Raw genomic sequence first — 24,468 nt, 5'->3', positions numbered from 1 at the left:
GTGGATGGACAACTGACCCAAATCATACTGAGGAACAGCACTGTTGGACAGTTACAACAGCAGCCTGTAACAGAATGATGGGAGGGAGAAACAAAACAAAACAGGATGGACGAGGCGTGGGACAGAATATGAATCGAAGCATACTACATAATCCAAACACAACGGAGGCAGTGTAATGTATGGACATGCATGCTTCCACTGGAACTGGTTTCACGACTGTTTATTGATGATGTGACAAAACACAGAAGCAGCAAGATGAATTCTGAATCGTACAGAGCTTTACTGTCTTCAGCCAAACGCAGCAAAGCTTAAAACAGTGAATTAAACGTTAATGCAAGAGCAACCCAAATGTGTTTGGACAAAGGTAAAGTGGAAAGTTATGCAATGACAATGCCAAACCAACCAAATTAGGTAGAAAAACCCACGAACAAACAATCGAAGGAGGTTGGGCAAGACATCAAAAATGGCAAAACTCATTCTTTGTAATATCCATAGTTTTATAGATTTCAGTCATTTGTAATTTTTCTTTATTTTATTGGAAGTTGTCTAATTTCATTGGGGCCCATGTATAAAATTGGTGTAATTTTACAGTTTAATTAAATTTAAGCAAACTCCCTCCAACCACATCTGTGTGTTATTTTGTATTTTTTATGGTGGATTCCAGAGCCAAAATTAGATAAACTGTTAGTCTTCCAGGATTTCTGAATTAAAAGAACTCAACAGCTCTAAACAAGTCACAGGATCCGGTTTATCAGAGAATTAACAGATGCTAAAATAAATGCTCCCCCCCCCCAATATTCCAGTATCTGCAGTGTATCCACAGTTTTTGGCCAAATCTAATTAAAAACTGCTGACAGAAAGCAAACTAGCATAATGTAAGAACCAATCACACTGCAGCAGCATAATCATTGTCAGGCATCCTTTTCCCAAGTGTTAGGCATCCAAGCAGTGTATCCCTTGTGGTTTTCTTTTGACAAGCAGTCAACTTCTTTAAAAACCGAGCTAGTTTCCTTCCCCAGTTCTTTTAATAGACAGGGTTGAGACAACGACCCAGCTAGACGTTTCTAGCGCCTTCTGCTCACCTCTCATATTACTATTTAAGCAAACTTTGTTTCCAACCCAACAGACAGTCGACCTTACCCCAACCCCAGAAAAATCATGAATTGTGGATACAAACTTATTAAAACAATCTATATTTAATTTGCAAACTTATATTAGATTACAGAAAAAGGTATTTGGAAGAGTCAGTACACGTGTTGCTCAGTTTTAAAAGGGAGATCTTTGAAGGGTGTACATAAAGACCTATACAACCACACATTGTTACATCAATAATTTTTGTAGGTCTATCTTTACCACTGGCCTCTAAAGGAAACTATAAGCTACAATTGTTGTAGGATTCATATATGTAATTAACAAAGAAAGCTTATTTACCTAGGAGCCTGGGTTATGAAAGTCTTTACCTCGCTGCTGCCATTATTTTGTAAACACTACCAAGGCATTAACAGGGCGGTGATGGAGAATTCCTCAACTCTGGAATACAAATAAAACTAGCAAAGAAGATCAGGAAAGCAGCTGCCTACGGAACAGAAGGAAGCCAGCCCAAAAACAATCGGGAAACCATTTCAAATTGCTCAGAACACAAAACCAAAACAAAACAAACAAAGCATGACGAGATGTGATGGAGCCCCATACTGTGATGCAGTGGCATCTGTGTTAAGCCATTCCGAATCCATGGTGTTGCACTAACAACACATCTCACAGCAGACACTTTGGCCACCTTGGAACATTTTGATCATGTCTGCCATATGCAACTGCAGAAAAAAAAATTATAAGTCAAACAGGTACATTATACATTCTCCAACAGCAGTAGGCCTTAGAGTTGCTTTTTAGTGGGATGGCTTATTAAGAAGTGGATTAGACAAAGACTTCAGGTGGCAGGGACAAAGACTACAGTTCCCTTGGACGACACCTCCCACTGAGCTGTGGTGCAGGTGACTCAGGAGCAGAAAAAGGTGGGTGCAAACACCTCTGTTCTTTTAATTTTCATCGACACCCCTGAGAAAGCCAGACAGAAATACAGGTAAACAGGGCGGAGGGGAGAAAAGAAAAAAAAAAGCACACACGACAGTGGACTAAATTCCCACGGTGAGGGTGGTTTTGAAGACTGTGCTTGTTGGAGTGGCGAGGTGTAGGGAGGTTAGTCTTCATCGTCATTCTCATCGTACTCATCCTCATCGTCGTCATCCCCCATGTAAGACACTGGAGTCTCCACACGAGACCCGCTGTAGTGAGAATCGTTTGAACTGGACGCCATGGTGCCATCAGTGCAGCCATCACTGCATAAGAGGATGGGGAAATGTTAGAAAAAGCAGTGTGCACATTAGAGCTACATCACATTTAGCAACTCTTACCTGTTTGCAGGGTAACGGGCTCCATTAGCAGAGGAACCTCCAGTGATGTAGACGTTACTGATGGGACCTTTGGCCATTTCTGGATAAAGAGAAAATGAATTAGAATGAAGACCTTCGACTATTTGCAGACCTGAGTGGGGATAAGAGATATAGAACAAAGGGATTCAGAAAGCACAATCAGATTCTTGCCTACTTTAACTGCAGATGAAGACTAACCCTTTGAAGCAGTTTCTGTCTAAGCTTGTTTTTCTCACCTCTCACTCTAGACCGAGTTGACGAGTTTGCAAACGTGTAGCTGTTTTTCACTCATTTTCAGAAAATGCAGACCTGGTAGTTAGGTCAGATCATCATACCATAAGCCGCACTGGAGGTTTTTTTTTTTTTTAAATTTATTTTCTTTATAAAGTGTCCCAAGACCCTGCCCTCCAAAGCTGCGATCCCCAACCTTTTTTGCACCACAGGGGAAAAGACCCAGGGAAACAGAGTTAACGATAAAAATGATTAAAAAAAAAACAAAAACGATAGAAACGAATAAAAACTCTGAAAACCATAAGTTTCCCACCTGAGCCTCAACTCTTGCGGCCCGGTACCAAATGACTCACGGACCGGTAGCGGTCCGTGGCCCAGGGGTTGGAGACCGCTGCTCCAAAGGGTCTTGGTCCAATTGTTTGGTCCCCATCCAAGTGTGATTACTGTGTTCACAACTGCACCAAGTACCAGGGGCGTAATTTCCAGGGGGGGTAGGGGGGCCGAACTCATAGGGATATTGGTCACTTACCTATAACATAAGGCTCTAGAGCTTTGGGCACCAGGCTACGTGCGATTTTCAGATCCTCTGGAGAACACTTTCCCACCTCCAAGCCGCAGGCCATGCCCATACGTTTTAGCACCTCGATGTCATCGTGGATCTCAAACATGCTGTCGAAGTTAAACAAATACTCGAACCTGAAGAGTGGAAAAATGGGAAAGGGTCAATTATCCAAACAAGTGTTCGTTCTAATTTTAAAGAAGATCATGGGTACCAAATCAAGGACAGCATACTGAATAGAATAGAACATGGGTCCCATTTTCAACACCTTTGGCTAAGAAGAAATTAGCCAAAGGTTCTTCAGTATTTTAGTTAGCCCGTTGAGGACAGCTACTAGTATTCCTTTCAAAATAAAGTTAATCTACAAAGCGGGGATTAGCTTAGATCAGGGGTGTCGAACTCCAGGCCTCAAGGGTCGGTGCCCTGCAGGTTTTAGATGAGTCCTTGATCCAACACAGCTGATTTAAATGACGAAATTACCTCCTCAGCATGTCTTGAAGTTCTCCAGAGGCTGGTAATGAACTAATCAGTTGATTTAGGTGTCCTGATCCAGGGTGATATCTAAAACCTGCAGGACATCGGCCCTTGAGACCTGGAGTTGGACACCCCTGGTTTAGTTGCATGTGGGAAGGCCTCATATTTACTTCTTCAAGTCAGCCACTAATCCTATACACACTGAAATGTTGAGTTAAAAATGAGGAGATTCTAGTTATTGTTATAATGCACATCTTGATACCACACTATAATGGCTTTGCACTGACAGAAGGCTTCCAAGCCTCTTTTAGCTTATTTGCCAAGAACCAGAACACAATTAACCTGCAATTATAGTTGAGTTTCCCACCTATGCAGCTCCAAGGTATTACATACAATCATGTCACATGGCTAGAAAAAATAAAGCAGCTTATGTGGCTGACGGGCTGTTGTCAAGTACATGTTGTTCCGCAACTATTTATTAAAGCCCTAATAAATACAGCCCGGTGAAGCACTACCAGCGCCTCGATGAAAATGTGAACACCTCCCCCACTTTTTGGATAATTTCTTCCCCCCCCCCCCCCAGTTACAAATTATTCCAAGTGCCAGCATTTTAAATAACAGAGCTGATGATCACACACTTGTCATTGGAGATGCTGCAGTCAATGACAGTTTTCTTGCTGGTGTTGACAATAATGAAAGGAAGGTGGATGATGGAGTTGGGAGGTGGAGGTCGGTTTGCCTGCTGCTCTGTCTGCCTATTCCTCTGAACCAGGTTCTTAAAAGCTATTTGCTGTAAGACAAGATCAAAGACAAGTTAAAACTCAAACAGCTGCAAAGAACTAAGTGTAGCACTACAGCATTCTTGGATATATTTATGCTTTTTTTTTTTTTTTAAATACTAATTTTTTCTTTTACATTGTAACAATTTTAAGTTGCCATTTTGCATGTGCTACTTGCATATATAGAGATTCAATGAGAAGAACTTCTGTTTATTACTGATTCATTATGATCCAGCATCACAAAAAGAGACAAAACGCAGACAAAAGCAATCTAAAGAGGCCAATCAGTTCGTGGGGTATTTATGAAGCGTCTTCTGCAGCCCTGATGCACAATTACCACTATAAAGACTATAATTGTAGCCCCCCTTTGATCACACAAGTACCAGCACTCAAATCCAACCTGCAGTATGAGCTCCTGAAGCTGTGATTGTTTCTGCTTAATCCTCTCCAGCCGCCTTTGTCTCTCCACCTACAGTTGAAATAAAAGCGTTTTAACACTGGTAACAAAAGCAGGAGTGACTGTCTTCGCTGTGCGTTTCTACCTCTAGGTTTTGGCACTCTTGCGCTGAGTTGGTGGGTAGACCAATCCACTTGATTTCTTTTTTCTCTTTAGAAATAATGTTCATGGCCATAAGCACGTTAAGTGCATCATAAACGCGTCGCCGAATGTTCTTCTGGTCATACACATGCTGAAATGAGAGAGAAAAAAAAAGACGCAATTCAAAACATTAAAAAATATATCTTAGAATTAAAATATCTTCATCAGGAGTAATCAGTCTGCATCACTGAGACAGTATCACACAGCGGCAGTGCTCACTGAGTCATTCGGTGACATGTGGTTGTCTGATGAGCTGAATTCTGCCACCAGTTCATCTGCCACTTCATTGTACGTGGTCACTCCTTTCTTCTGCACCTTCTCGCACACCTTCATGGAAAAATGCCTCAAGCCCTTCCCATTCTTTTCCCCTTTCTTCCCACGTTTTCTGCAAACATAAAAAAAAAAAACAAACGAGCCCACGTCACTATGAACACAAACACACTGATGTGTGGCAATCTGGCATTCACTTTTTTTTTTTTTTATTATTGCTATGAATAGCTATCAGACTTGACCCATTCTAAAATGCTTAGCTTAATCTGGACAGAGCTCACCAATAATGTCCCAAGCTTAAAATCTTAAGGGCAATTTGAAGCCTTACCCTGATGACCAAGGAGAGGCATCGGCTGGTTGACTCTGTGTGAGGAACTGGGAACTGGGTGTGTGTGGACTGTTTACCAAAATGGTGTTCGATACGGTAGGCCTCTGGGGTGTTCCAATCACCTACAGGAAGACCACAGAGAAGAGAAAGAACACACACTGATAGTCATGCTTTTGTTGTCATCAACAATGAGTTTCTCCTCTAAAACCTCATGTACTCAAATCTTGACATGTAATATTTCTTCTAAAGCCTCACACTTAAATATTTTATGTTTAACTACAAGAACCAATTCACACTGAACATAAACTCAAGGTGGGACTCTGTTCACTCTCTTTAGGACGCGCATCTTCTGCTGATTTCTGTCATTTTGAGGATACCTTGCAGAAAGCTATAACTACCCTCAGTGCAATAAGGAATGATTTAAATACATTTGGCCTTGCATTAGAAAGCTGACAGGTGAAGCAGTAAAGTTAAATGACAGTTATTTCATTTGACAGAATTTGACTTTGTAAGCAAAATATTTGGTTTGTCATGAAAATCATCATTGGCGATTGTTTGAATACAGCTTTAAGGGAGAAATAAGACATTTTTAGAATTTCAGTCATTTATGATGACTAATAAAAACCTGATGCTGAATTGGGCTGATGACAGTTAAAGACACAGCTTTAAAAAACTGCATCCCTAACAGCAATGTGAGGCATCTTGAAGACGGGTGATCTATTCCTTTAGTAAGGTGATATCTAAGCTGATTTCCGTTATGTATACATTCCTTGTACATAATGGGATGATGGGTGTAATCCTGCTGACTGTAGAGTTGATGAGCTTAGGATCAACTGCCTCCAGCTACCCTCTCCCCGGTCACCTCACAATGATAATGGAGGGGGCTTATACAACATTCATATAAAGCAGAGTAAAACCCTACAAAAATTCATCTAGCTAATATTTAGCAGAGCCAAAGCATTCTTTAAATTTGCTGAGGGTTTCTACGCCTTAAGAGAAAAGAAACCACATAATGCTGACTTAACAGGACCTCACTCACCATGTGTGGCACATTTTGCATGTGTGTAGCGACGTTCACATTGGATGGCCCAAGGGTTTTGGGTAGTAGCTGTTTGGCCACAGGGGCAGCTGTGGGCTGGACAGTAACCAAGGACAGGACACCTTATAGGAGACATGAGAAGATCATTAATGAGGGAAGCTTTTGAATGAAACACCATTGCCCCCTATTGTCCACCTACCAACAAACAGCTCTGCTGCCTCTTAAACTAGACTGTACATGTTGCTTAGAAAGCCCTGCATATCACATATGCACAATTTCTGTAAAATATACATAAAATATACCTTTACTAGGGCTCAGATTCTGATCGATGAAAACCTTTAGCTCTCCATTGGTTTCAATTAGACCAGCCTGTAAAAGAGAACAACTTAATATACTACAGAAACCAAAGAATTGAAGACGAGTCAAGTTAAACAAACTCCATACAGTAGAAGCTACTTTTGGCTGATGCCTTATTTACGAATGGTCACCGCAGCGAGTTGCACAAGTTTGATTTGTCACAGTTTTAACGCCGGATGCCCTTCCTGATTCAATGGAACTATGTCACCTTCCAGGACCTAACAGGGGATCTTTTGTAAGGCAAATGTATAAACCACTCCACTATGAAGTCACTAAACAAATCCCACAGTCTATTTAAAGAGAAAAAGAAAAGAAAACACTACAAGACTAAGTGCAGCCAGTAAACTGAAGGACCCAAATTAGCTACAGTACTTAAGTGACACCGCAGAAATAGCCTGATGTTTCTCATGAAACCATGTATATATTTACTTACATCTTTAGCCATGATCCCAAAGGACCGAAAAGAGGTATGCTTTAGGTTAAAAAGACTTTTCTTCTGCCAGTCACTATTCAGACCCCTGCAAACAGAAAGAGAACAAACTATTACTTAAATAATGACAAAATTGCAGTTTGACCCAAACATTATATTTCCCAATACTGTTTCCCAAGCTAAGCTGTGTTTCACTTTGTTTTGGAGAGGAAATTTAAACTTATTTCTGAAGTAAGGCCCATCTGGTCTGCTTGCTAAGAGCACATTGTAGAAAGCTAACTACATCACCAATGTTAGCGTCACTGTTTGTTTTATTATCCAAAATGCGCAGACATGTACGCTTCTCACACCAATCTCACGTGAACGAGCCACCGAGCAGTACTTTTAAGTGTTCTTTTTATGCAGGAAACCATATTAAGCCATCCCTTGATGCTCACAACTTTTACTACGCTAAGTGTGCACAAGGCCTACTTCAGGTACCGAGCACGTCCGGAGGAGAGGCACCGTCCAACTTCTGCTACAGGTCACGCAAACAAGCGAACTTTATCACAACAGCGCTAAACTGATAATGTCGCAACAGAGAAGGCACTATATGGCTCCAGGCACTGTGGCTGCATGATACTGTAACAGCGGTCATATTATATGTCGATTAGCACGAACAATCTTTTGTTGGACGCAGCTAGCTGCTAACAGCTAGCGGTAGACCCAGCTTGCTGGTCTTAGCTTACTAGTTAGCTCCTGCACGCTCTGAGACGATTCATGTAGAAATGTTGCGATTATTGGTTCCGTGCTGCAGATCCCAGCTACACTTCAGCATGGGTTAACACTTAAAATAGTGAACGTGCCTTTCGCACGATGAATGAGCTTCACTGTGGTGACTGTATGCGCTTACGAGTGCACTCTGTCTCCTCGACGGCTGTTGTTGTTGGCATTTGAGAATGGAGGAAGAGGAGGTCTAAATCCCCACTAAACAGGAAACAAACTAAGAAATGTCGAGATACTTTTTAACAATTATATAGTTAATTTGAAGTACGAAATAATGTATTCACATTGAGTATTTCACTTTTAAGCTTATTTTTTAATACAACAAGCCATGACAGGATTTGCATAACTTGCTGTGTGCTAGCTGTACAAAGAGTGATCGTTTCCAAGTCAAAGAGACTGAAAAAGTAAACAAAGTTTGCCATCGATGCCAGCAAGGTGGATTTTATCCAGACGATAAATTTTTTTGCCACAGTTAACCACAACTTCTAAAATACCAGTTGCAGGTAGCCGTATATACTCCGTGAGTTGATTGCGTTTTATTGTCAACCGCTGACCTTTTGCCAGTGTAGTAACCAGTATCAAAACACATAGCTAACTAATGAATAACACGCTTTGTTGTCTGGAAGTTACATTTAAACCCTCGACTTATTAGTATTACCATTGTTATTATTATTCCACGCATTTAATCGCGTAACCTTTCTTATTTGTTCTTAATAAAACACGAAGAGCCTTACGAATACTTTCCTGACGCTAAATTCACAGAAAGGTGGCCATTTTGAGGTGTCTAAAACTTAAATATTAGTTTTTATAAGGTTCGCTTCCAAACGAACTGTTGCATATGGATCCAATACAAGTACGTTACTGTAATCAGGTCGATTACAATCATCATGAACCGCAAAAACTAGCTTTGCTCTTCACTTCGTTACCGTCAGCTACATGCCGTAAGTTAGCGACTTGAAAGAGGATATATTAAATGCAATGCAAAAGGTACTTTACTTTATTATTAAAATGTTTATTTTAACACTGAGTTAGCTCGCGATTGCACTTCAAGAAGTAGGTGCTTCAGCGCTTTGTTAGCCCACTGACTAGCTAGTGGGTTAGCACAGAAGCTAAACCCCAGCTGTCATCGACAACCCCAGAATTAGCTACAAGTTTACCTCGACGGTTAGCTTTGTATTTATTGGCGGTAACATTTTTTTTCCTATATACTTAACAAACAATAGACGGTCATACAGATATTTAACGTCAGTGCTATCATATGCGTCAGCTGAGTGACAAGCTGCAGTTGAGTAGATGCTGCTTACCGGTGCACCTTACAGGTTAACAGATCGCTCGCTAGCTTTTCCTATCGACTTTCCGTTAGCCTTGCTACAGCAGCGTCTCTCACAATCTGATCTTGGCGGTGCCTCGCTTTAGTGGAGCTTGATTGGACAGCACGAATGAGACGAAAGCAAAGCGGTCAAAATAGTTCATGCCCACAACCTGGAGCTCTTTGGATTGGTGGATACCAGAGCCCTCGTGATACATGTAGCGCCGTCTGCTGCACAGGAGTGCGCCATAAAAAATGTGTTAATATGACAAGACGTGAAATAAGTAAGGGGTCAGAGTATCGAAGGTTTAACACAAAGTTAGTTAATCTCCAGGGATGCAAATCTGTTCAGTTAGGAAGCCATGAGTCATTGTGAAACAATTTCACCTGATTTGGTGCAAATAACAGTGATAGCAAGTGCACTGGAGAGGTCTTAACACTCACTTTTGTCACTGTTAGTGAGCCATCGTACAAATGCAGGAGATTTTCTTTGCCCCCACTCCACACACACACACACACACACACACACACACACACACACACACACACACACACACACACACACACACACATATGAATTTGAATACAATCCACTCACAAAGGACTACAACATACATTTGTAGTGTGAAGGTGGTTCAATTCCAAAATATAATTTAAATGCAAAATAGCTCTTGAGAACTATCAAAATAGCATTTTTTTTCTCTTGCCAAATTCTCAATAACTAATTTATAACAGTTAAAAATAGTTATAAATCCACTTTTTTTCTTGTTTTGATTTTGTTCATCATCAACTTATATTATATATTAAAGAAGAGTCATTACGCACTGCAACCCTATGTGCAGCCTAAACAGTGAGTGACTTGACAAAAAATCAGTGACACGATTGAGCTGCGTGTTAACACCGTGGTTAGATGAAAGGTCAGTTCTCTGTGATATATTTTGTATTTTTCCAGTCTTTTCTGACTAGATTGTGTCATTCCAACCAATGCAAACCTTGATATTTATATTACCAAAATAGAAATTAATTTAAAAGTTTAATTCCTTTGTTTATATCTCTATATTTATTCTTGACTTTCACAGTCAACTATCAGCTTACATCCTTTTCTGAGAAAACTCTAATATCAGCACTGATTTGCAATCCTGTTACTGTACATATAAAACAAACATTTCAAACATGTTAAAAAATATATAAGATATTATATAAAGATAAACAACATTTCTGTGTAGTCCTGAGTATTTATTTGTCAGATGTATGACATAATCTACAAATAAAAGTAATACATCCGTTCAACCCCGTTATCTTGTGCAGGCCTGTTACTCTCATTTAACCCTGTTACCATACAATTTTTTTTAATAAAGTAGTCACAAATGTTTTTCTTCGCTCATAAGGGTTTAATCGTTTGCCTTTCTTTGCTTGAATTATCATATGAGTTGTGTATTTGTAACTCTTGAAAAGCTGGGCAAGGTAAACTTTCTCCATCCATAGATTCATCCATCCATCCATCCATCCATCCATTCATTTTCTTATGTGTATCTGGCACCAGGTTGTGGGGGCAACAGCCTAAGCAAAACTCCCTTTCCCTAGTTACCTTTTCCACCTTTTCCGGGGGAACACCAAGGCCTTGGTGTTCTTTGCAGAATTGTTTTAATTCAGCGACGTTGGAGGGTTTCAGAGCATTAATGGCATGTTTAAGGTCATCACAAAGAATCTCAATCGGCTTTAAGCCCGGACTTTGACTAGGTCACTCCAAAAACGTTTTTGGATGTTGTCTTTTTTGTTTGTTTGGGGGGTGGATCGTTGTCCTGATGCATAAACCAATCCTCTGATATCATTTTTTTTTTTTTTGAAATCCTGTATTAGTTTTATGTCAGATGTAATGGGACTCAAACATTCCAATAAGTGGAACTTTTGTCTCGTCAGTCCACAGAATATTTTCCAAAAAGTCTTAGGGATCATCAAGATGGGGTTTTTTTTGGCAAATGTGAGACTAGCCTTTGTGATCTTTTAGGTCAGCAGTTTTTTTCTCCTTGGAATTTTTCTGAATTAACTTTAGTAATTAGTTCTTCTTGAGGCTTCATTCCTACAAGACTGTGTGTTTTTCCTTCCCACTCTCACCAAGCACTTGCTCAAAGTGTGCACTTGCTTTGATTTTTGAGGTTTCTCTTTATTATTGTAGGGTCTTTACAATGTAAAGCACCTTGAGGTGATTGATGTTGAATGTTGAAGTTATGCAAATCTTACTGTTGAATCATAAACCTTAACTGAGACAAGTGAGGCCAGCAGTTCTTTAGAGGTTGTCCTGGGTTATTTTGTAACCTCCTAGATGAGTCGTTAATGCAGTCTTGGAGTAAATTTGGTAGGCCGGCTACTTCTGGGAAGGCTTGCCACTGTTCCAGGTTTTCTTCTTTTATGCATAATGGCTTTCACCATGGTTCATTGGAGTCCTAAAGCTCTAGAAATTACCTTGTAACCCCTTCCAGACTGATGGATGTCACTGAATTTGTTTCTTATCTGTTCTGGAGTTTCTTTAAATGGTTGCATGATGTTTTGATGTTTGAGGTCTTTTACCCTACTTTACTTTGTCACACAGGTTTTATTTACGTGATTTCTTGATTCAATAGGTCTGGGATGCGACTTGTATTAAAAATATTTAAACTTTACTATTCCAAAGCTAGTTATCTTATTCAGTAAACACAGTAAGCATAACCCAATACATTTCCAAAGCACTACAAACAATACTCTAGATTTTTTTCTTGCTAATATAGCCATATTCATTAATGGTTGCTATCAAAATAGGTCTTTTTCACAATAACCACTTTGACATCTCATACCACAATAAGCATGTAAGTGTTAAACTCAATTATAACCCTGTTATATTCAGTCTATCAGTCGTTCTAGTGAGCTGGCAAGCACAATAAACCCTGACCCTTCTAAATGGAGCAGTGCCATGATGAATGTTATTACACCTGTGCTTACCCTGCAATGGCATTTCAGAAAGGCTGCTCTGACTTTTTTTTTTTTTTTTTTTTTTTTGAGGCTTTGGGTCACCTAACAATCTTGGATGTCTACAACAGTCGTTGTTTTAATGCAGTTTAAATAAATTTCTTCGGTCAGCTGTTCATATGTCTGCCACTAACAGAGCAAGGCAGGTGTGATGTGCCGTGAAGGAGGATTACTGATGCTGTGTTTTACAGTGTGTATTGTGTTGCGGATGGTGTGTGAGGATGTTGGCAGTCAACAAGTGTGTGTCTGTGTGTGTAGCGGGTGAAGGGTGGGGTTGAGTTTTATTTTTAACAGTGCTGAATGCAGTTTTGAGGGAGTTTTCCTGTTTGTGTATTACACTTGGTATAACATCGTATTTGAAAGTGTCGTTTTAACTCTCTTTGCGCGACAAATACTTGCACAAGCCCATATTTTCTAATCAAATAAGCGCAAATAATGCAAATATCAAACGGAGCCTTTACCGCAGACCTCATCTTTTTTATGCAATCCGGCGACTTCCGCGCATGCGTATAATGAACGACAGTCGGACTACCAAACTGGTCAAACAGCGGGTGTAAAAATGGTAGGTAACCAAAATAAACACAAACCCAGGCATTGGATTTAATGCCAGTAAGGTTTGCTTACAAGACTATTGTCGTGGTATTAAAGTACATGATGTGTCGCGTTTTGGCAAGCGTACAGTGGCCATTTACTCGTGTTCGTTGCTATTACAGGGAAGGTCAGTTGGATATTTTAAGAGCAGCTAGCATTAGCTACACGTCCCTTTTTGGCAGTCTGGTAACTTCGGCTGTGAGCAGGTCAGCCGCTGGACCTCAAAGACACACACACACAGGGCCGTTTGAGTTAAGTCCCGGCTAACGCGTAACCACAATGACAGTCTGTTCCCGTGATATTAACCCCATCGTTAATGTCAGAGAGAGAGGCTAACTCAGCTAACGTTAGCCAGTGCAAGTTACTAGCTGGTGTTTGTGAAGACAATGCTAACCCAACGTTACCCTCCTGTAACAGAACAATAATCCGTGCTGCCAGAGCAGCAAACCGGGACAGACACATGACTTCATACATCGTTATTGACTACATCAGTAATGGAGTTATTAGCAGCTCGGTGAACTCAGGTTGAGGACATGCTGATCTTCAGTGAGGTGTTCAGACGCTGCAGCTAGTTGGAGGACATGGCATAGGATGGTGATTTTTTATTTATTTATTTTTTGCAAAAATAGACAGAACTGTTTAAAAGCTTTTCTAACCTTTTGGATCAGAATACAGCATCACAAATATTAGGTAGACTTGTCCTCAAACGGTCCACAATCCCAAACTTATTCGTTTTATTTTCATAGTAGAAATTAGACTTTGGAGCTGCTAAAATAACTTTTGGCAATTTTTTCTTTTAGATTTATGGCTTTAATGATTGATTGCTGGTTAATTTCTGCTGGAGAGGAGATGGTAGTTGCACACTAGCACAAGTATCTCTGGAAAGGTTTGGTCTAAGATATGATAAAAACTTGTTATATGGCTGTCTATAATTCAGTGGTGGATTATTCTAAATGAACATTACTGATTTTAGCCAAGAGAAGTGCACACTGAGTAATTTCTTTTGTTCCTCTGTCCATAATGAATTAAAATCACCTTATAAGTATTTATGTAATGAAAGTGCACTCTATATTTTTATGTAAGGGGTATTTGTTGAGTATTTCTGGTGGGGGGCGGCTTGTGTTTCACTCCAGACTTGTTGCACCTCTGGGTCCTTGTGATGGCATCCTATGTCCCTACTCATGTTACAAGTATGAATGTAGTTATCTGAGGGGCCCTCCAAGGTACAGCATGTGCTTTGAGAATCCATAACAACCCCTTTCAGAAAAACCCACCTTGTTTTTGGAAAGGACGTCATTACTACCAGCGCGTCTTGGCTCAAAATTTGTAGCGCGTTTGTCGGCGTGACTGACTAACCTTTTGAAATATGTGCCGGAGTATTCCTGAGCGTGTCCCAGTCTTTCTTCCTGTTGCCTGAATGCCTGTGGAGTTTTATGTTTCGCTGTGTGTTTTTGTCTGTGTGTCGCTCTGCATTTGTGTGGTTCTGTCTGTACTGACTGGTTTGATTGCACCGGTGCCTGACAGCCCCTGTCCTGTACTTGTACAGCATAAGCTGAAGTCTTCGCAGAGGGACAAGGTACGGCAGTTCATGTCCTTCACACAGGCTGGGGAGAAAACGGCCGTGTACTGTCTCACACAGAATGACTGGAAACTAGAAGTTGCTACAGACAACTATTTTCAGAATCCAGAGCTTTACTGTAAGGAATCCATGAAAACCTCAGTAGACCGTAAGAAGCTGGAACAGCTCTACAATCGCTACAAAGGCAAGTAGGATCTTAAAATACAGTGTTTAAGGCTGTAATTTTGTTTACAAGAACAGTGTAAAGATCCTTATTCCAGAAGAGTTACAGACACTGCTTGCTTGAGTATTTCGAGTGAAACTGTGTTTTTGTCTTGATAGATCCCCAGGATGAGAATAAGATTGGTATTGATGGGATCCAGCAGTTTTGTGACGACCTCTCACTGGATCCAGCCAGCATCTCTGTGCTGGTTATTGCGTGGAAGTTTCGTGCCGCCACTCAGTGTGAGTTCACCAAGAAGGAGTTTATGGATGGAATGACCGAGCTGGGGTGAGTGTTGACATGAACGGCACGTGACACGCTCTAAAGTGGGACAAAAACACTCTTACTGAAGTATCTACGCATGGCGGTTCTCTTAGTGTTGCTCCAGGGAGGGAAGGCTGTCTATTTATACATCCGCCCACAGCCTGGGTATACTGTGTCTTCGTGGAACGACTCAATGAAACAGTTGCAGTGTTTTGACTTTTGAGGCTCAGGTGTCCGAGTAGGCTTTCAGGGCACTGAATGTTAGAACAGTTTTGTTTGTCCATGTGTTGTGATTTGTGTATGTGCTGCTTATATTTTCTTTTCTTTTCTTTTTTTTCTAGGTGTGACAGTCCAGAAAAACTGAAGGCACTTTTGCCAAGATTAGAACAAGAGCTAAAAGATAGTGGAAAGTTCAAGGACTTCTATCAATTCACCTTTAACTTTGCCAAAAATCCTGGCCAGAAGGGTCTCGGTAAGTTCACGGATTGTGACCTAACAATAGATTTTTGACTAATATTATAGATTCACAAACATCTGAACAAAGTTGTCTCATTTGTGTAGATTTGGAGATGGCCGTAGCCTACTGGAACCTGGTCCTTTCGGGACGATTTAAATTCCTCGATCTTTGGAATAGATTCCTTTTGGTGAGTCAAAGGAGTAAAACTGGGCACGATGGACCCTGAATTTTTGCTTATTAAGAAATCCGTAATGTTGATTTTTATTGGCAGGCGCAGTGTTTGGATATTTGGGGCATTATTTAAAAAAAAAAAAAGTGCAAATTATTTTTTATTTTTGTTTGTTTTTACACTGATGTATGTATACAGATTTTAAATGTGAGGAAGGAGCTGTGTTCTAAGAGCTGAGATACTACTACTGGTATTTTTAAGAGAAAAAGGTCAGGTGATGTCCTCATTACACCTAAAAAGGTGTTCACTTTTCCCCAAAAAGTCACCAAGATTGTAATTCTTTTTAAACCTTTTTAAGTGGCATTTTATTTGCTCCAGAATAAAATGTGTGTGTATTTTTTTTGTTTTTTTTTTAAATCAGTTAGCCAAACTTTAAGCCATTTTAATCCTCTAATTAAGGAGGAATCCATTCTAGAGGCCTGGGCCATTATTCCGTTAGATACCTACGTGATCACAAAAACTAGTGGGCAAAACCAGATTGTTTCCACCATGATGTTTCCACCAACCCTGCACTTTTCAAGAATCTTAGTCCGAAGCAGGTGTAAAAGTCCAAATTCAGACCATTTCTGCCGACAGCTTAGTCAACACAGCACATTACATTAAAGTACCAGTGGCGTAATGTTTGAGGCAAACAGACATTTAGATGTCAGAGTTATTCAGATAACATAAGCAGGCTGCTGCCAGGGGGGTGATTGAGTGGTTTCAACTTGTAGGAGTTATCTTTTTGAACATACTGAAGAGCTGTACCATGACTTGCAGTTTTTTGTTTGGTTTTTTGGACCACAAGCCTGCAGCTGTCCGACAAAACTACACCCACTCTGGCAACTTAAACAGTTATATACTGCTAATAAAAATCTGCCTAGCTGTGCTGGTTTGAAGGGATTTCTTTTCAAAGAAACATCTTTGTTTGGTTTTTCCACTTTTCTTTGCATCGTTTCATTAACAGAGGCTGTCTGAGTTAGTGTATGATTTATTGTGCTCGTTATTTCTTTCCTAGCTCTCTTATTGCTTGTTATAAAGTTGGACTTGGCCGTCTGTGTGTTCTTGCGCTGCCTGCACAGCTCTTAATTTTCTTATTTCTGTGTCAGTAATGGCAATTTTGTTTACTTTGATCCTCCAAATCTACTCCAAAGCAGAACTGACAAATTAGGCGGACATCAGGAGAATGTTACAGATTTTTTTCTTTTATTGAGCGTAAAGTCCAGTCTCAAGACTGCTTTTCAGAAATACTGACTTAGGTGTTTGGACCAGGCTTAGCAAAGTACAGTTGGTGCAACCTGTCCCTGGTGTTTTGGTTGAAACAGAACTCTAGAATTCAGTCCATCAGTTATTTACAGTGACAAAAAAATCTATTATTAAAGATGGAAGGAAATGAAAACATGTGAAGCTGTTTCTGTACCTGTGAATTTACCAGGACTCGTTCGTTTCAGGAACACCATAAACGATCTATCCCAAAGGACACATGGAACTTGTTGTTGGACTTTGGCAACATGATAGCAGACGACATGTCAAACTATGATGAGGAAGGTGAGCCGGCACAATCGATAATACATGCTTCATATTTAGCTCTCGTCCATCACTGTGACACTAACGATATTTCGGTGTTTCTCACCCAGGAGCTTGGCCAGTCCTTATAGATGATTTTGTGGAATTCGCTCGACCAATTGTAACAGGATCAAAACGCAAAACTCTCTAAATCTAATCCCGACTCTGGAAAACCAGAACATTGTTTCTTTTACAGTGACTTGATAGTTTTTTTTAAGACTTGTACAAAAGAGAAAAAAAAAAAAAGAAAATTGTAGACTTCAGAGTGAAAACCGAAGCACTTGAAACTGTCAGGAAACCACCTTTCAGGGAGCTGAGTATAAACTACGAGAACAACTGGCCACGTTTTCTGCCCTCTTGAGTCTGAGGCGTCATATGGACATTGCCAGATTCTCAGTATCCTGGATGCCCCTGTGCTCTGCTCCAGGAGGAGCACTACAGCCCCCATAGGTGGGCATAGACACAGCACTGAGAGGAGGTTCACTGGCTGCGTGTACTCTGAATGGACTGGAGAAGCTGTGTGTTTTAAGATTCTTCCTAGTCAACCGTGTCTCAAAGCTCTGAGTGACTGTGCAAAGTTCCCATGTCTTATTGTCTTATTCTAACCTTGGGACAGAGTGCTCACTACACCAGCACCAACAGAACTGTTGCAGTTTTTACTGTACATACTGTATCTATTGGGACAGTTTACAAAGAGAGCTATATGAAGAATAATATAAATATGTTCAATTTATAAATACAAAAGATGATTGTTTTATGTACAGTAAATGCTAAGTTCTCTAACGGGATGCCTCAATATTGTGGATGATATGCTGTTGGTTAAATTGTTAGGTGGCTCTGTTAAGTCATGGAATTGTGAGCTTCTCATCAAAAGCATGTTGAAACACATTTTACGTCACCCCTGGCTGGTTACACCAATACATTTTCACTAAAGTAAAGGCAGTACTTTAATTTAGATCATGGATATTGGGTTGTGTTGTCTGAATAATCTCAGTGGGGAGTGGGTCTTGAATCCTAAATGTCACATAGTCGACTTTCTTTCAGAAGCAATTTTGTTTTTTATCAATTCATCACTTTGATGCGTTTTTTATGCTTAAACAACTGTTTAGCAGCACTTGAGAGAAATTCTGAAATTAGGAAACGACTGACCTTTAGGATTGCATGGCACATATCTGTGTGTTTAGGCAGTGCAAAGCCCTTAATACAGAAATCAGGACACTAAAGAGGGCGACAACAGGACGACAAAGTAAGCCTTAAGATTAAAAATCTGTCTGTTTGATATTTGTATTTCTGTTTAACCCCATCTGTTCAGTGTTCCTGAAGGTAGTGAAAAATAGAAAATATTGTTGATACATCGTGTAAGTAGCCTAATATTGTTCATTTACGAAAGATGAATAAAGCATGAGTTTTTCCATAATGATGTGTGTATTTAGCTCTTTTGCTGCTGATGAGAAATATGACGCTTAATATCACAGATACAAAAAACAACTGCTAAAGAGTACAAAAAAGCACAGTTACAGCGAAGGCAAGTCGACACTGAGGGGGGGGAAATGTTTGGAAATACCAGAAAACTGCTTCTCATTTAATATTTTCTGTTTTTCTGGTAATTCTCTATAAACTCAAGACATGATTGTGTAGGTCAGCAGTTTTTCAGACTAGCCTGTCTGCCACATTCAAAGTCACTTAAATCACCGTTCATCCCCATTCTGATGCTTTGATTAAGCTTTATCAGGTCACCTTGACCTTATCTACATAACTAAATGCATGGAGTTCCTGCCACGTGATTGGCTGATTAGATATTTCTGTTAACAAGCAGTTGAAGTGGCGTTCTCTTGTGTGGCATCATCTGCTTTGGGATCATATGCAACTCATGCACAACGCTGACTTCTAGAGGCAAGTCACATTTATGTTTGTAGGTTGAATTATTTAAGCTACCCTCATAGGTCAATCAAATGTATTCAAGTATCATTAAAATACTTTTTCACCAGAAGTAATTCAACTCCAGCAAAGTTTCTTTTAGGGCTAATATGGCTTAAGGGTTCATCTATTTATTTCCAGGGATCATCTTTGTAAATAATTAGAAAGTAAAAGCTCTGTTAATAACTGCAGTACTCCTATAAGTTTCTGACTAAAAATAAGTGAAATAGGAAGGTACAACAATGTTGTTTCAGAGGAGATAAATCCAGATTACTTTCATAATATGATTCCACAAAACAGGACACATGACTGTTATTTTTTTTTTAATCTGTTTGCAGTTAAACTAATTGTATGGCGCATATATTGTTAAGAGTACTCCGTGTGGAGTGCCACTATAGCTCAACTGGTTGCGCTGAGGGCTAGTGACCTGGGTTTGAGTCCACTTTGAGCCTTTCTCCGTCACTCTATGCACTGTACTACCCACCAAAGGGTGAGACAATTAAGCTAAAAACAGAGTGTGGAGTGTAGACCAAAACTGTGTATAAAAGATGGCTGTAACCCCCCATAAAATCACCCACTGGTTTATAAAGTCCTGTTTTGGGGCCTTGAGGATGAGCATTCTTGGTGTTTTAAAATCACAGGCGGTGAGTGACACTGCACGCTCATACTGTAGTAACTAATGCAGCCACGCGCTAAAGTGTTCACTGTTTTATTTACCAGTTTTGAGTCTATTTGGGACTAGAGTGTACAAACGAGTCAGTTTGTGTTAAAACTGAGACTTAAAAGTGTCATATGAGAACATGAACCTACCAGTGGGCTTACTGAGGTCATAAAAGAAGAATGCAGGTTTAAGGCACTTCAGCATTTCAGGTCATTTTTCAGACCTGGAGGCTACATCCATCCCCATCTTTTTTAGTCTTTTGTTTAAACTTTATTAAACTTTATAACACAGGACATGGCCATACAACACGAAAAATATGCCAAGTTAAAATTAACAGAATGGAAAGGCATGTGTCCATCTTATATATACAGTCTTTTATATCAGGCTTTTTAGATGCCAGCTGTCTGTGTGTTTGTCAAAAATAATGTTGAAGTAAGGTGAGACTGATCCACAGTAATGCTGTCTAATAATTCATTACTTCGGGCTACACGTTTCAGAACACGATGTATTCCAAATATAAAATATTGGCTAAGTCCACCTATCATCTCTGTGTTAATAATATGTCTGCCAAACAGATCAGCTTTGAAACACTGGAAATTTGGGTCTGGCTCCAAATCACTTTAAAGAAATAACAAATTTACCTGCTGCAGGAAATTAATAAAATGTTGGAATTACAGCCAGCAGAGGACATAAGAGCAAACACCACAGTGTCTCTTCCTCCAACTGTTTTGTGTGCGAACAGAAGTACACGCCTGTGGCTGTTACCTGTGGGTTTCTTCATACTAGCTCCTCCTCTCAGCAGTGGCTGCTGTAAGGTGAGCCATAGGAAACTCAGACCGCTTTGTTATTTACCTTGACAGCAGCTGGTTCTTTTCCAGGGAATAAAAATGGAATAAGCTTCCTGCTCCCAGTTGTTTTTTTCTTTTTCTTTTCTTTTTTTCTGCTTTCTTGGACTACTTTACCTTTAGCACATGAGACACAATGGATGGGGAAATGAAAGGAAATGCTATGCAGGCTCTGGCCGATTATGATGACAGTGACAGGTAAGCTTTGTTTGTTTCATTGCGTTTTAAAAAGTTCATTTTCTCTTTTCTTGTTTCTTTTTTTATCTGTTTTGTTGTCGGCCTGTGTTATTTAGTCAGCATATCTGCCTGCAGCTTCCTCACTGGCAACCTTTTCTTGTTTTTACAACATCTTTCTTCCTCTTCAGCTTTTTGTATTTCCACTTCACATTTCATCTTATAACGTGTAAATCTACCATTAAAGTTTGTCACCTGTTGGCTTTTAAGGGACAGGAGCTTGTCAGAGTTTTTACATTTTTCTCCTTGCTCCCCTAAGAAGTAATTTAACACTTAACTATTCATCCAGCTGGAGCATTTGATCACTCAGCTACAGAAACCCTACCCAGTGGAGGCAGTTTTAGAGTCTGCCATCACTGAATAGGAGAATGAAAGAAGGGAGGGGAGCAAGCAGGTCCACCGGCAATCCTGATTTCACAGCGTCTATGAGTGTTATGTGTAGACCTTCACTGGTGGAGAACTGTGTGAATTTGTCCCAGCAGGATTGACGCCTACGGTTTTGAGAGACGTGGCGATTTCGACTCCTACAAGGAGATGATGAATCAGTATGTAGATGTCCTCAACAGGAGGTCCATGAGATGGTCAAAGCTCCTTCAGGAGAAGCCTCATGTGGAGAAGAACTTCACAGGTACAAAAACAAAAGACACCTCCATGGGTTTTGTTTGCTTGTTCGTTCCAGCTCTCTGGTCGTGTGATGGGTAATAATAAAACATGTTTTGGCAGTGAAGAGGTTTGTTCGTAAAGGTGTGCCTAATGAGCACCGTGCCAGGATCTGGATGGCGGCTAGTGGTGCCCAGGAACAGCTGGAGAGTAAGCCGGGTTATTACCAGTCTCTGCTGGACATGGAGCATGACACCAAGCTGAAAGAAACCATTCACACAGGTGCACCAAAACTGTCGCAGCATACAGCATGCTCTTTCAATGCTTAAATTATGTCCCAATAATTCACTCACTCTTTCTGCTTTTTAAAAGATATGCACAGGACCTTTCCTGACAACATCCTGTTCAAGAGCAAAGCAGAGCCAGGCATGCAGAAGGCTCTGTTCAATGTGCTGCTGGCCTACGGACACCATAATCCTACAGTGGGCTACTGTCAGGTGAAGAAAATGCAGTCAGCGACAAGCTCTGACTCTCCCTCTATCTAAGATCATGTCTGTTTACCTAAAGATCAGGGCTGGCTACTTCCTTATTTAACCAATACATGTGTAGGATTTTCCGTCTTAACCTTCATCTGTTAGCTCTTATATCGGTCAGTGCACTTATTCAATGTAAAACCTGGCATACTGTATGCACACACAGCAGGAGTTCTTATTCTAAGCGATCCACAGCATGCTCTTTCGTTTTTAGGGCATGAACTTCATTGCAGGCTACCTCATGATCATCACGAAAGACGAAGAGAAATCCTTCTGGCTTATGGATGCACTGGTGGGCAGGATACTCCCAGGTAAGGTGACAGTTAACGTCGGCTTCCTTTCAGAGCTCTGTTTTTTGTTTTTGTTTACCCCACAGCAAACATCCCCTACCCTGCACTGTTGCTCCATAGGTTAAACCAGTTCCACTTTAGAGATGCAGGGTTTTCAGTGTTCGTGTCGAGGGCCAGCGGCAGCCTCAGCTAACATTTTGCAACCACAACAAAGGAAACGTACAGCAAAATGTCAAGGCGGCAGAGAACGAGACCAAAGATGCGCTTCTCTTCCGTTTTACTTCTTTTTCTTTTTTTTTTAAGTTCTCATAGCGCCTTCCTAAACTGACACTCGGTCTATAAAAATTTGAGATCTTTTATAAAACAATGCTCCAGACCATCATTATTTATTTCTGTTCAGTTTATTAAGCAGCAAATTAACTGTGAGCATGTGAGTCTGTTTTTCTGAGGTACTGGGGATAAAATAATAATCAGTTAGCCTGATCTTTTCCTTAAGGAGGGCTGTTAAATAAATAAATGTAATTCAAAGTTTACATAATAATAAATATTATCTATAATAAATAAATGCACTACAATGGCTTTCAATTGTGCAAAAGAAAAGGAGGAATTCATCTGAATGTGTTGCAGACTACTACACCCCGGCCATGTTGGGTCTGAAGACTGACCAGGAGGTCCTTGGTGAGCTGGTTAAGGTCAAAGCTCCTGCAGTAGGACAGCTCATGGCCCAGTACCCTGGCATATGGACGCTGGTGGTGTCTCGCTGGTTTATCTGCCTCTACATCGATGTACTCCCTATCGAGGTGAGGCAAAAGCTGCGCTTTAGTGGAGGGGTCAAACTAGAAGCATGTGGCGATCATTTAACTGACATCCACCTTCTGTCTTATTCTTGCAGACTGTTCTGCGGGTCTGGGATTGTCTTTTCTACGAGGGATCCAAAGTACTTTTCCGCGTGGCTCTTACTCTCATACTTCACCACCAGGCAGAGATCCTGAGAGCGCGCTCTTTGCCTGACGTGTGCGAATGCTTCAAACAGATCACTTCTGGGGCTTTCACTCTAGACTGCCACACCTTTATGCAGGTGAGATTGCCAAATACAATGATGGTTAGGAAGGGGCCAGAGAAAAATGACACTACTTATGGTCATAAAACATCTTTTTTTAAAGAATACTTCCCGAAAAAGAAAAACAATTCATGGGGAAGTGCTACATTTCAGCTATTCTAACTTCACCAGTCCATGAGACTGTGCAGAAGATAATCTGTTAAAAGTATTTACACAGTTTTAATTGTAGTTTTTATTTTTATTTTGAGTAGAAAAAAGCCTAAGCACTCCTTAAATGTTCCTTTGCAGAAGATCTTTACAGAACCTAAGAGTCTGTCGATGTCGACTGTTGATAAACTGAGAGAGAAATGCAGACAACAAATTCTCAAGGAGGAATCAGGACAGCCATGAGGTTCAGGACACTTTCCCCTTATACTGGATTTAATAAAACAAAAGCTCAGGCAGCGTAAGTAACACTGTACAGTCAGGAACTGTATGAAACATACATGTTGGTGACTCTTCTGGTTACTTCTGTGATTTATACTTTGTTACACTCTAATCTGGCAGACTGGGTATCTAAATATGAAGGCTTATGCTTCTGAGGCTTTTCTTTTGATTTTGACTCCAATCTTTCACCTACTATATTTGCTGCTATATATACAGAAGTACATTAAGATCATAACACCGCACCAAACAGCATTTACATGTGTATTTTCTAAAAACACTTTTGCTTTGGTGATTATGGACGGATCACTTATTTTTACTGTGAATACTTTGTTCTGTCTCTTGCCTTTAGGACTGTTTACAAGAGAACGTAAAGCTGAAGGGTCACGCTTTTAATGTGGTGGTTTCTGTTTAAATTTATGGAGCTCAGTCTCATTTTTCACTTTTTGTTGTAAAATAAAACCCAT

General features: G+C 40.3%; 3 protein-coding genes across 8 annotated transcripts; 2 read left to right on the top strand and 1 right to left on the bottom strand.

Annotated features, from left to right (window-relative positions):
* Positions 1-204: 204 nt before the first annotated feature.
* tfdp1a (transcription factor Dp-1, a) lies at positions 205-9,725 on the bottom strand. 4 transcript variants are annotated; one of them, XM_004551278.6, is made up of 12 exons: positions 9,564-9,725; positions 7,498-7,582; positions 7,010-7,076; positions 6,708-6,829; positions 5,669-5,790; positions 5,290-5,455; positions 5,015-5,161; positions 4,873-4,941; positions 4,332-4,483; positions 3,190-3,356; positions 2,412-2,490; positions 205-2,336 (listed from the first exon to the last, which is right to left on the bottom strand). In XM_004551278.6, the coding sequence occupies exons 2-12, from the start codon at positions 7,507-7,509 to the stop codon at positions 2,198-2,200; spliced, it is 1,242 nt and encodes a 413-aa protein (XP_004551335.1). In that variant the 5' UTR covers positions 7,510-7,582; positions 9,564-9,725; the 3' UTR covers positions 205-2,197. The 4 variants fall into 4 exon arrangements, with proteins under 4 accessions (XP_004551335.1, XP_004551336.1, XP_004551338.1 ...); XM_004551279.6 differs by lacking the exon at positions 9,564-9,725 and adding an exon at positions 8,387-8,470; XM_004551281.5 differs by lacking the exon at positions 9,564-9,725 and adding an exon at positions 8,340-8,435.
* Positions 9,112-24,468, top strand: LOC101486405 (growth hormone-regulated TBC protein 1-A). Of its 2 annotated transcripts, none has more exons than XM_076874820.1 (8): positions 9,112-9,200; positions 21,578-21,723; positions 21,819-21,977; positions 22,068-22,192; positions 22,443-22,539; positions 23,146-23,318; positions 23,411-23,596; positions 23,867-24,468. In XM_076874820.1, the coding sequence occupies exons 1-8, from the start codon at positions 9,196-9,198 to the stop codon at positions 23,966-23,968; spliced, it is 993 nt and encodes a 330-aa protein (XP_076730935.1). In that variant the 5' UTR covers positions 9,112-9,195; the 3' UTR covers positions 23,969-24,468. The 2 variants fall into 2 exon arrangements, with proteins under 2 accessions (XP_076730935.1, XP_004551334.3); XM_004551277.5 differs by lacking the exon at positions 9,112-9,200 and adding an exon at positions 18,892-21,059.
* Positions 13,041-18,855, top strand: dcun1d2a (DCN1, defective in cullin neddylation 1, domain containing 2a). 2 transcript variants are annotated; one of them, XM_012919163.4, is made up of 7 exons: positions 13,041-13,133; positions 14,709-14,925; positions 15,063-15,231; positions 15,549-15,679; positions 15,769-15,851; positions 17,324-17,420; positions 17,510-18,855. In XM_012919163.4, exons 1-7 carry the CDS (start codon positions 13,131-13,133, stop codon positions 17,587-17,589), a joined length of 780 nt encoding a protein of 259 aa, XP_012774617.1. In that variant the 5' UTR covers positions 13,041-13,130; the 3' UTR covers positions 17,590-18,855. The 2 variants fall into 2 exon arrangements, with proteins under 2 accessions (XP_012774617.1, XP_012774618.1); XM_012919164.5 differs by lacking the exon at positions 13,041-13,133 and adding an exon at positions 13,201-13,756.

The sequence above is a fragment of the Maylandia zebra genome, linkage group LG16 (assembly GCF_041146795.1).
Source record: "Maylandia zebra isolate NMK-2024a linkage group LG16, Mzebra_GT3a, whole genome shotgun sequence".
Classification (NCBI taxonomy): Eukaryota; Metazoa; Chordata; class Actinopteri; order Cichliformes; family Cichlidae; genus Maylandia; species Maylandia zebra.
Note: the sequence above shows the minus strand (reverse complement) of the source record. Positions and strands in the feature narration are given on the sequence as shown.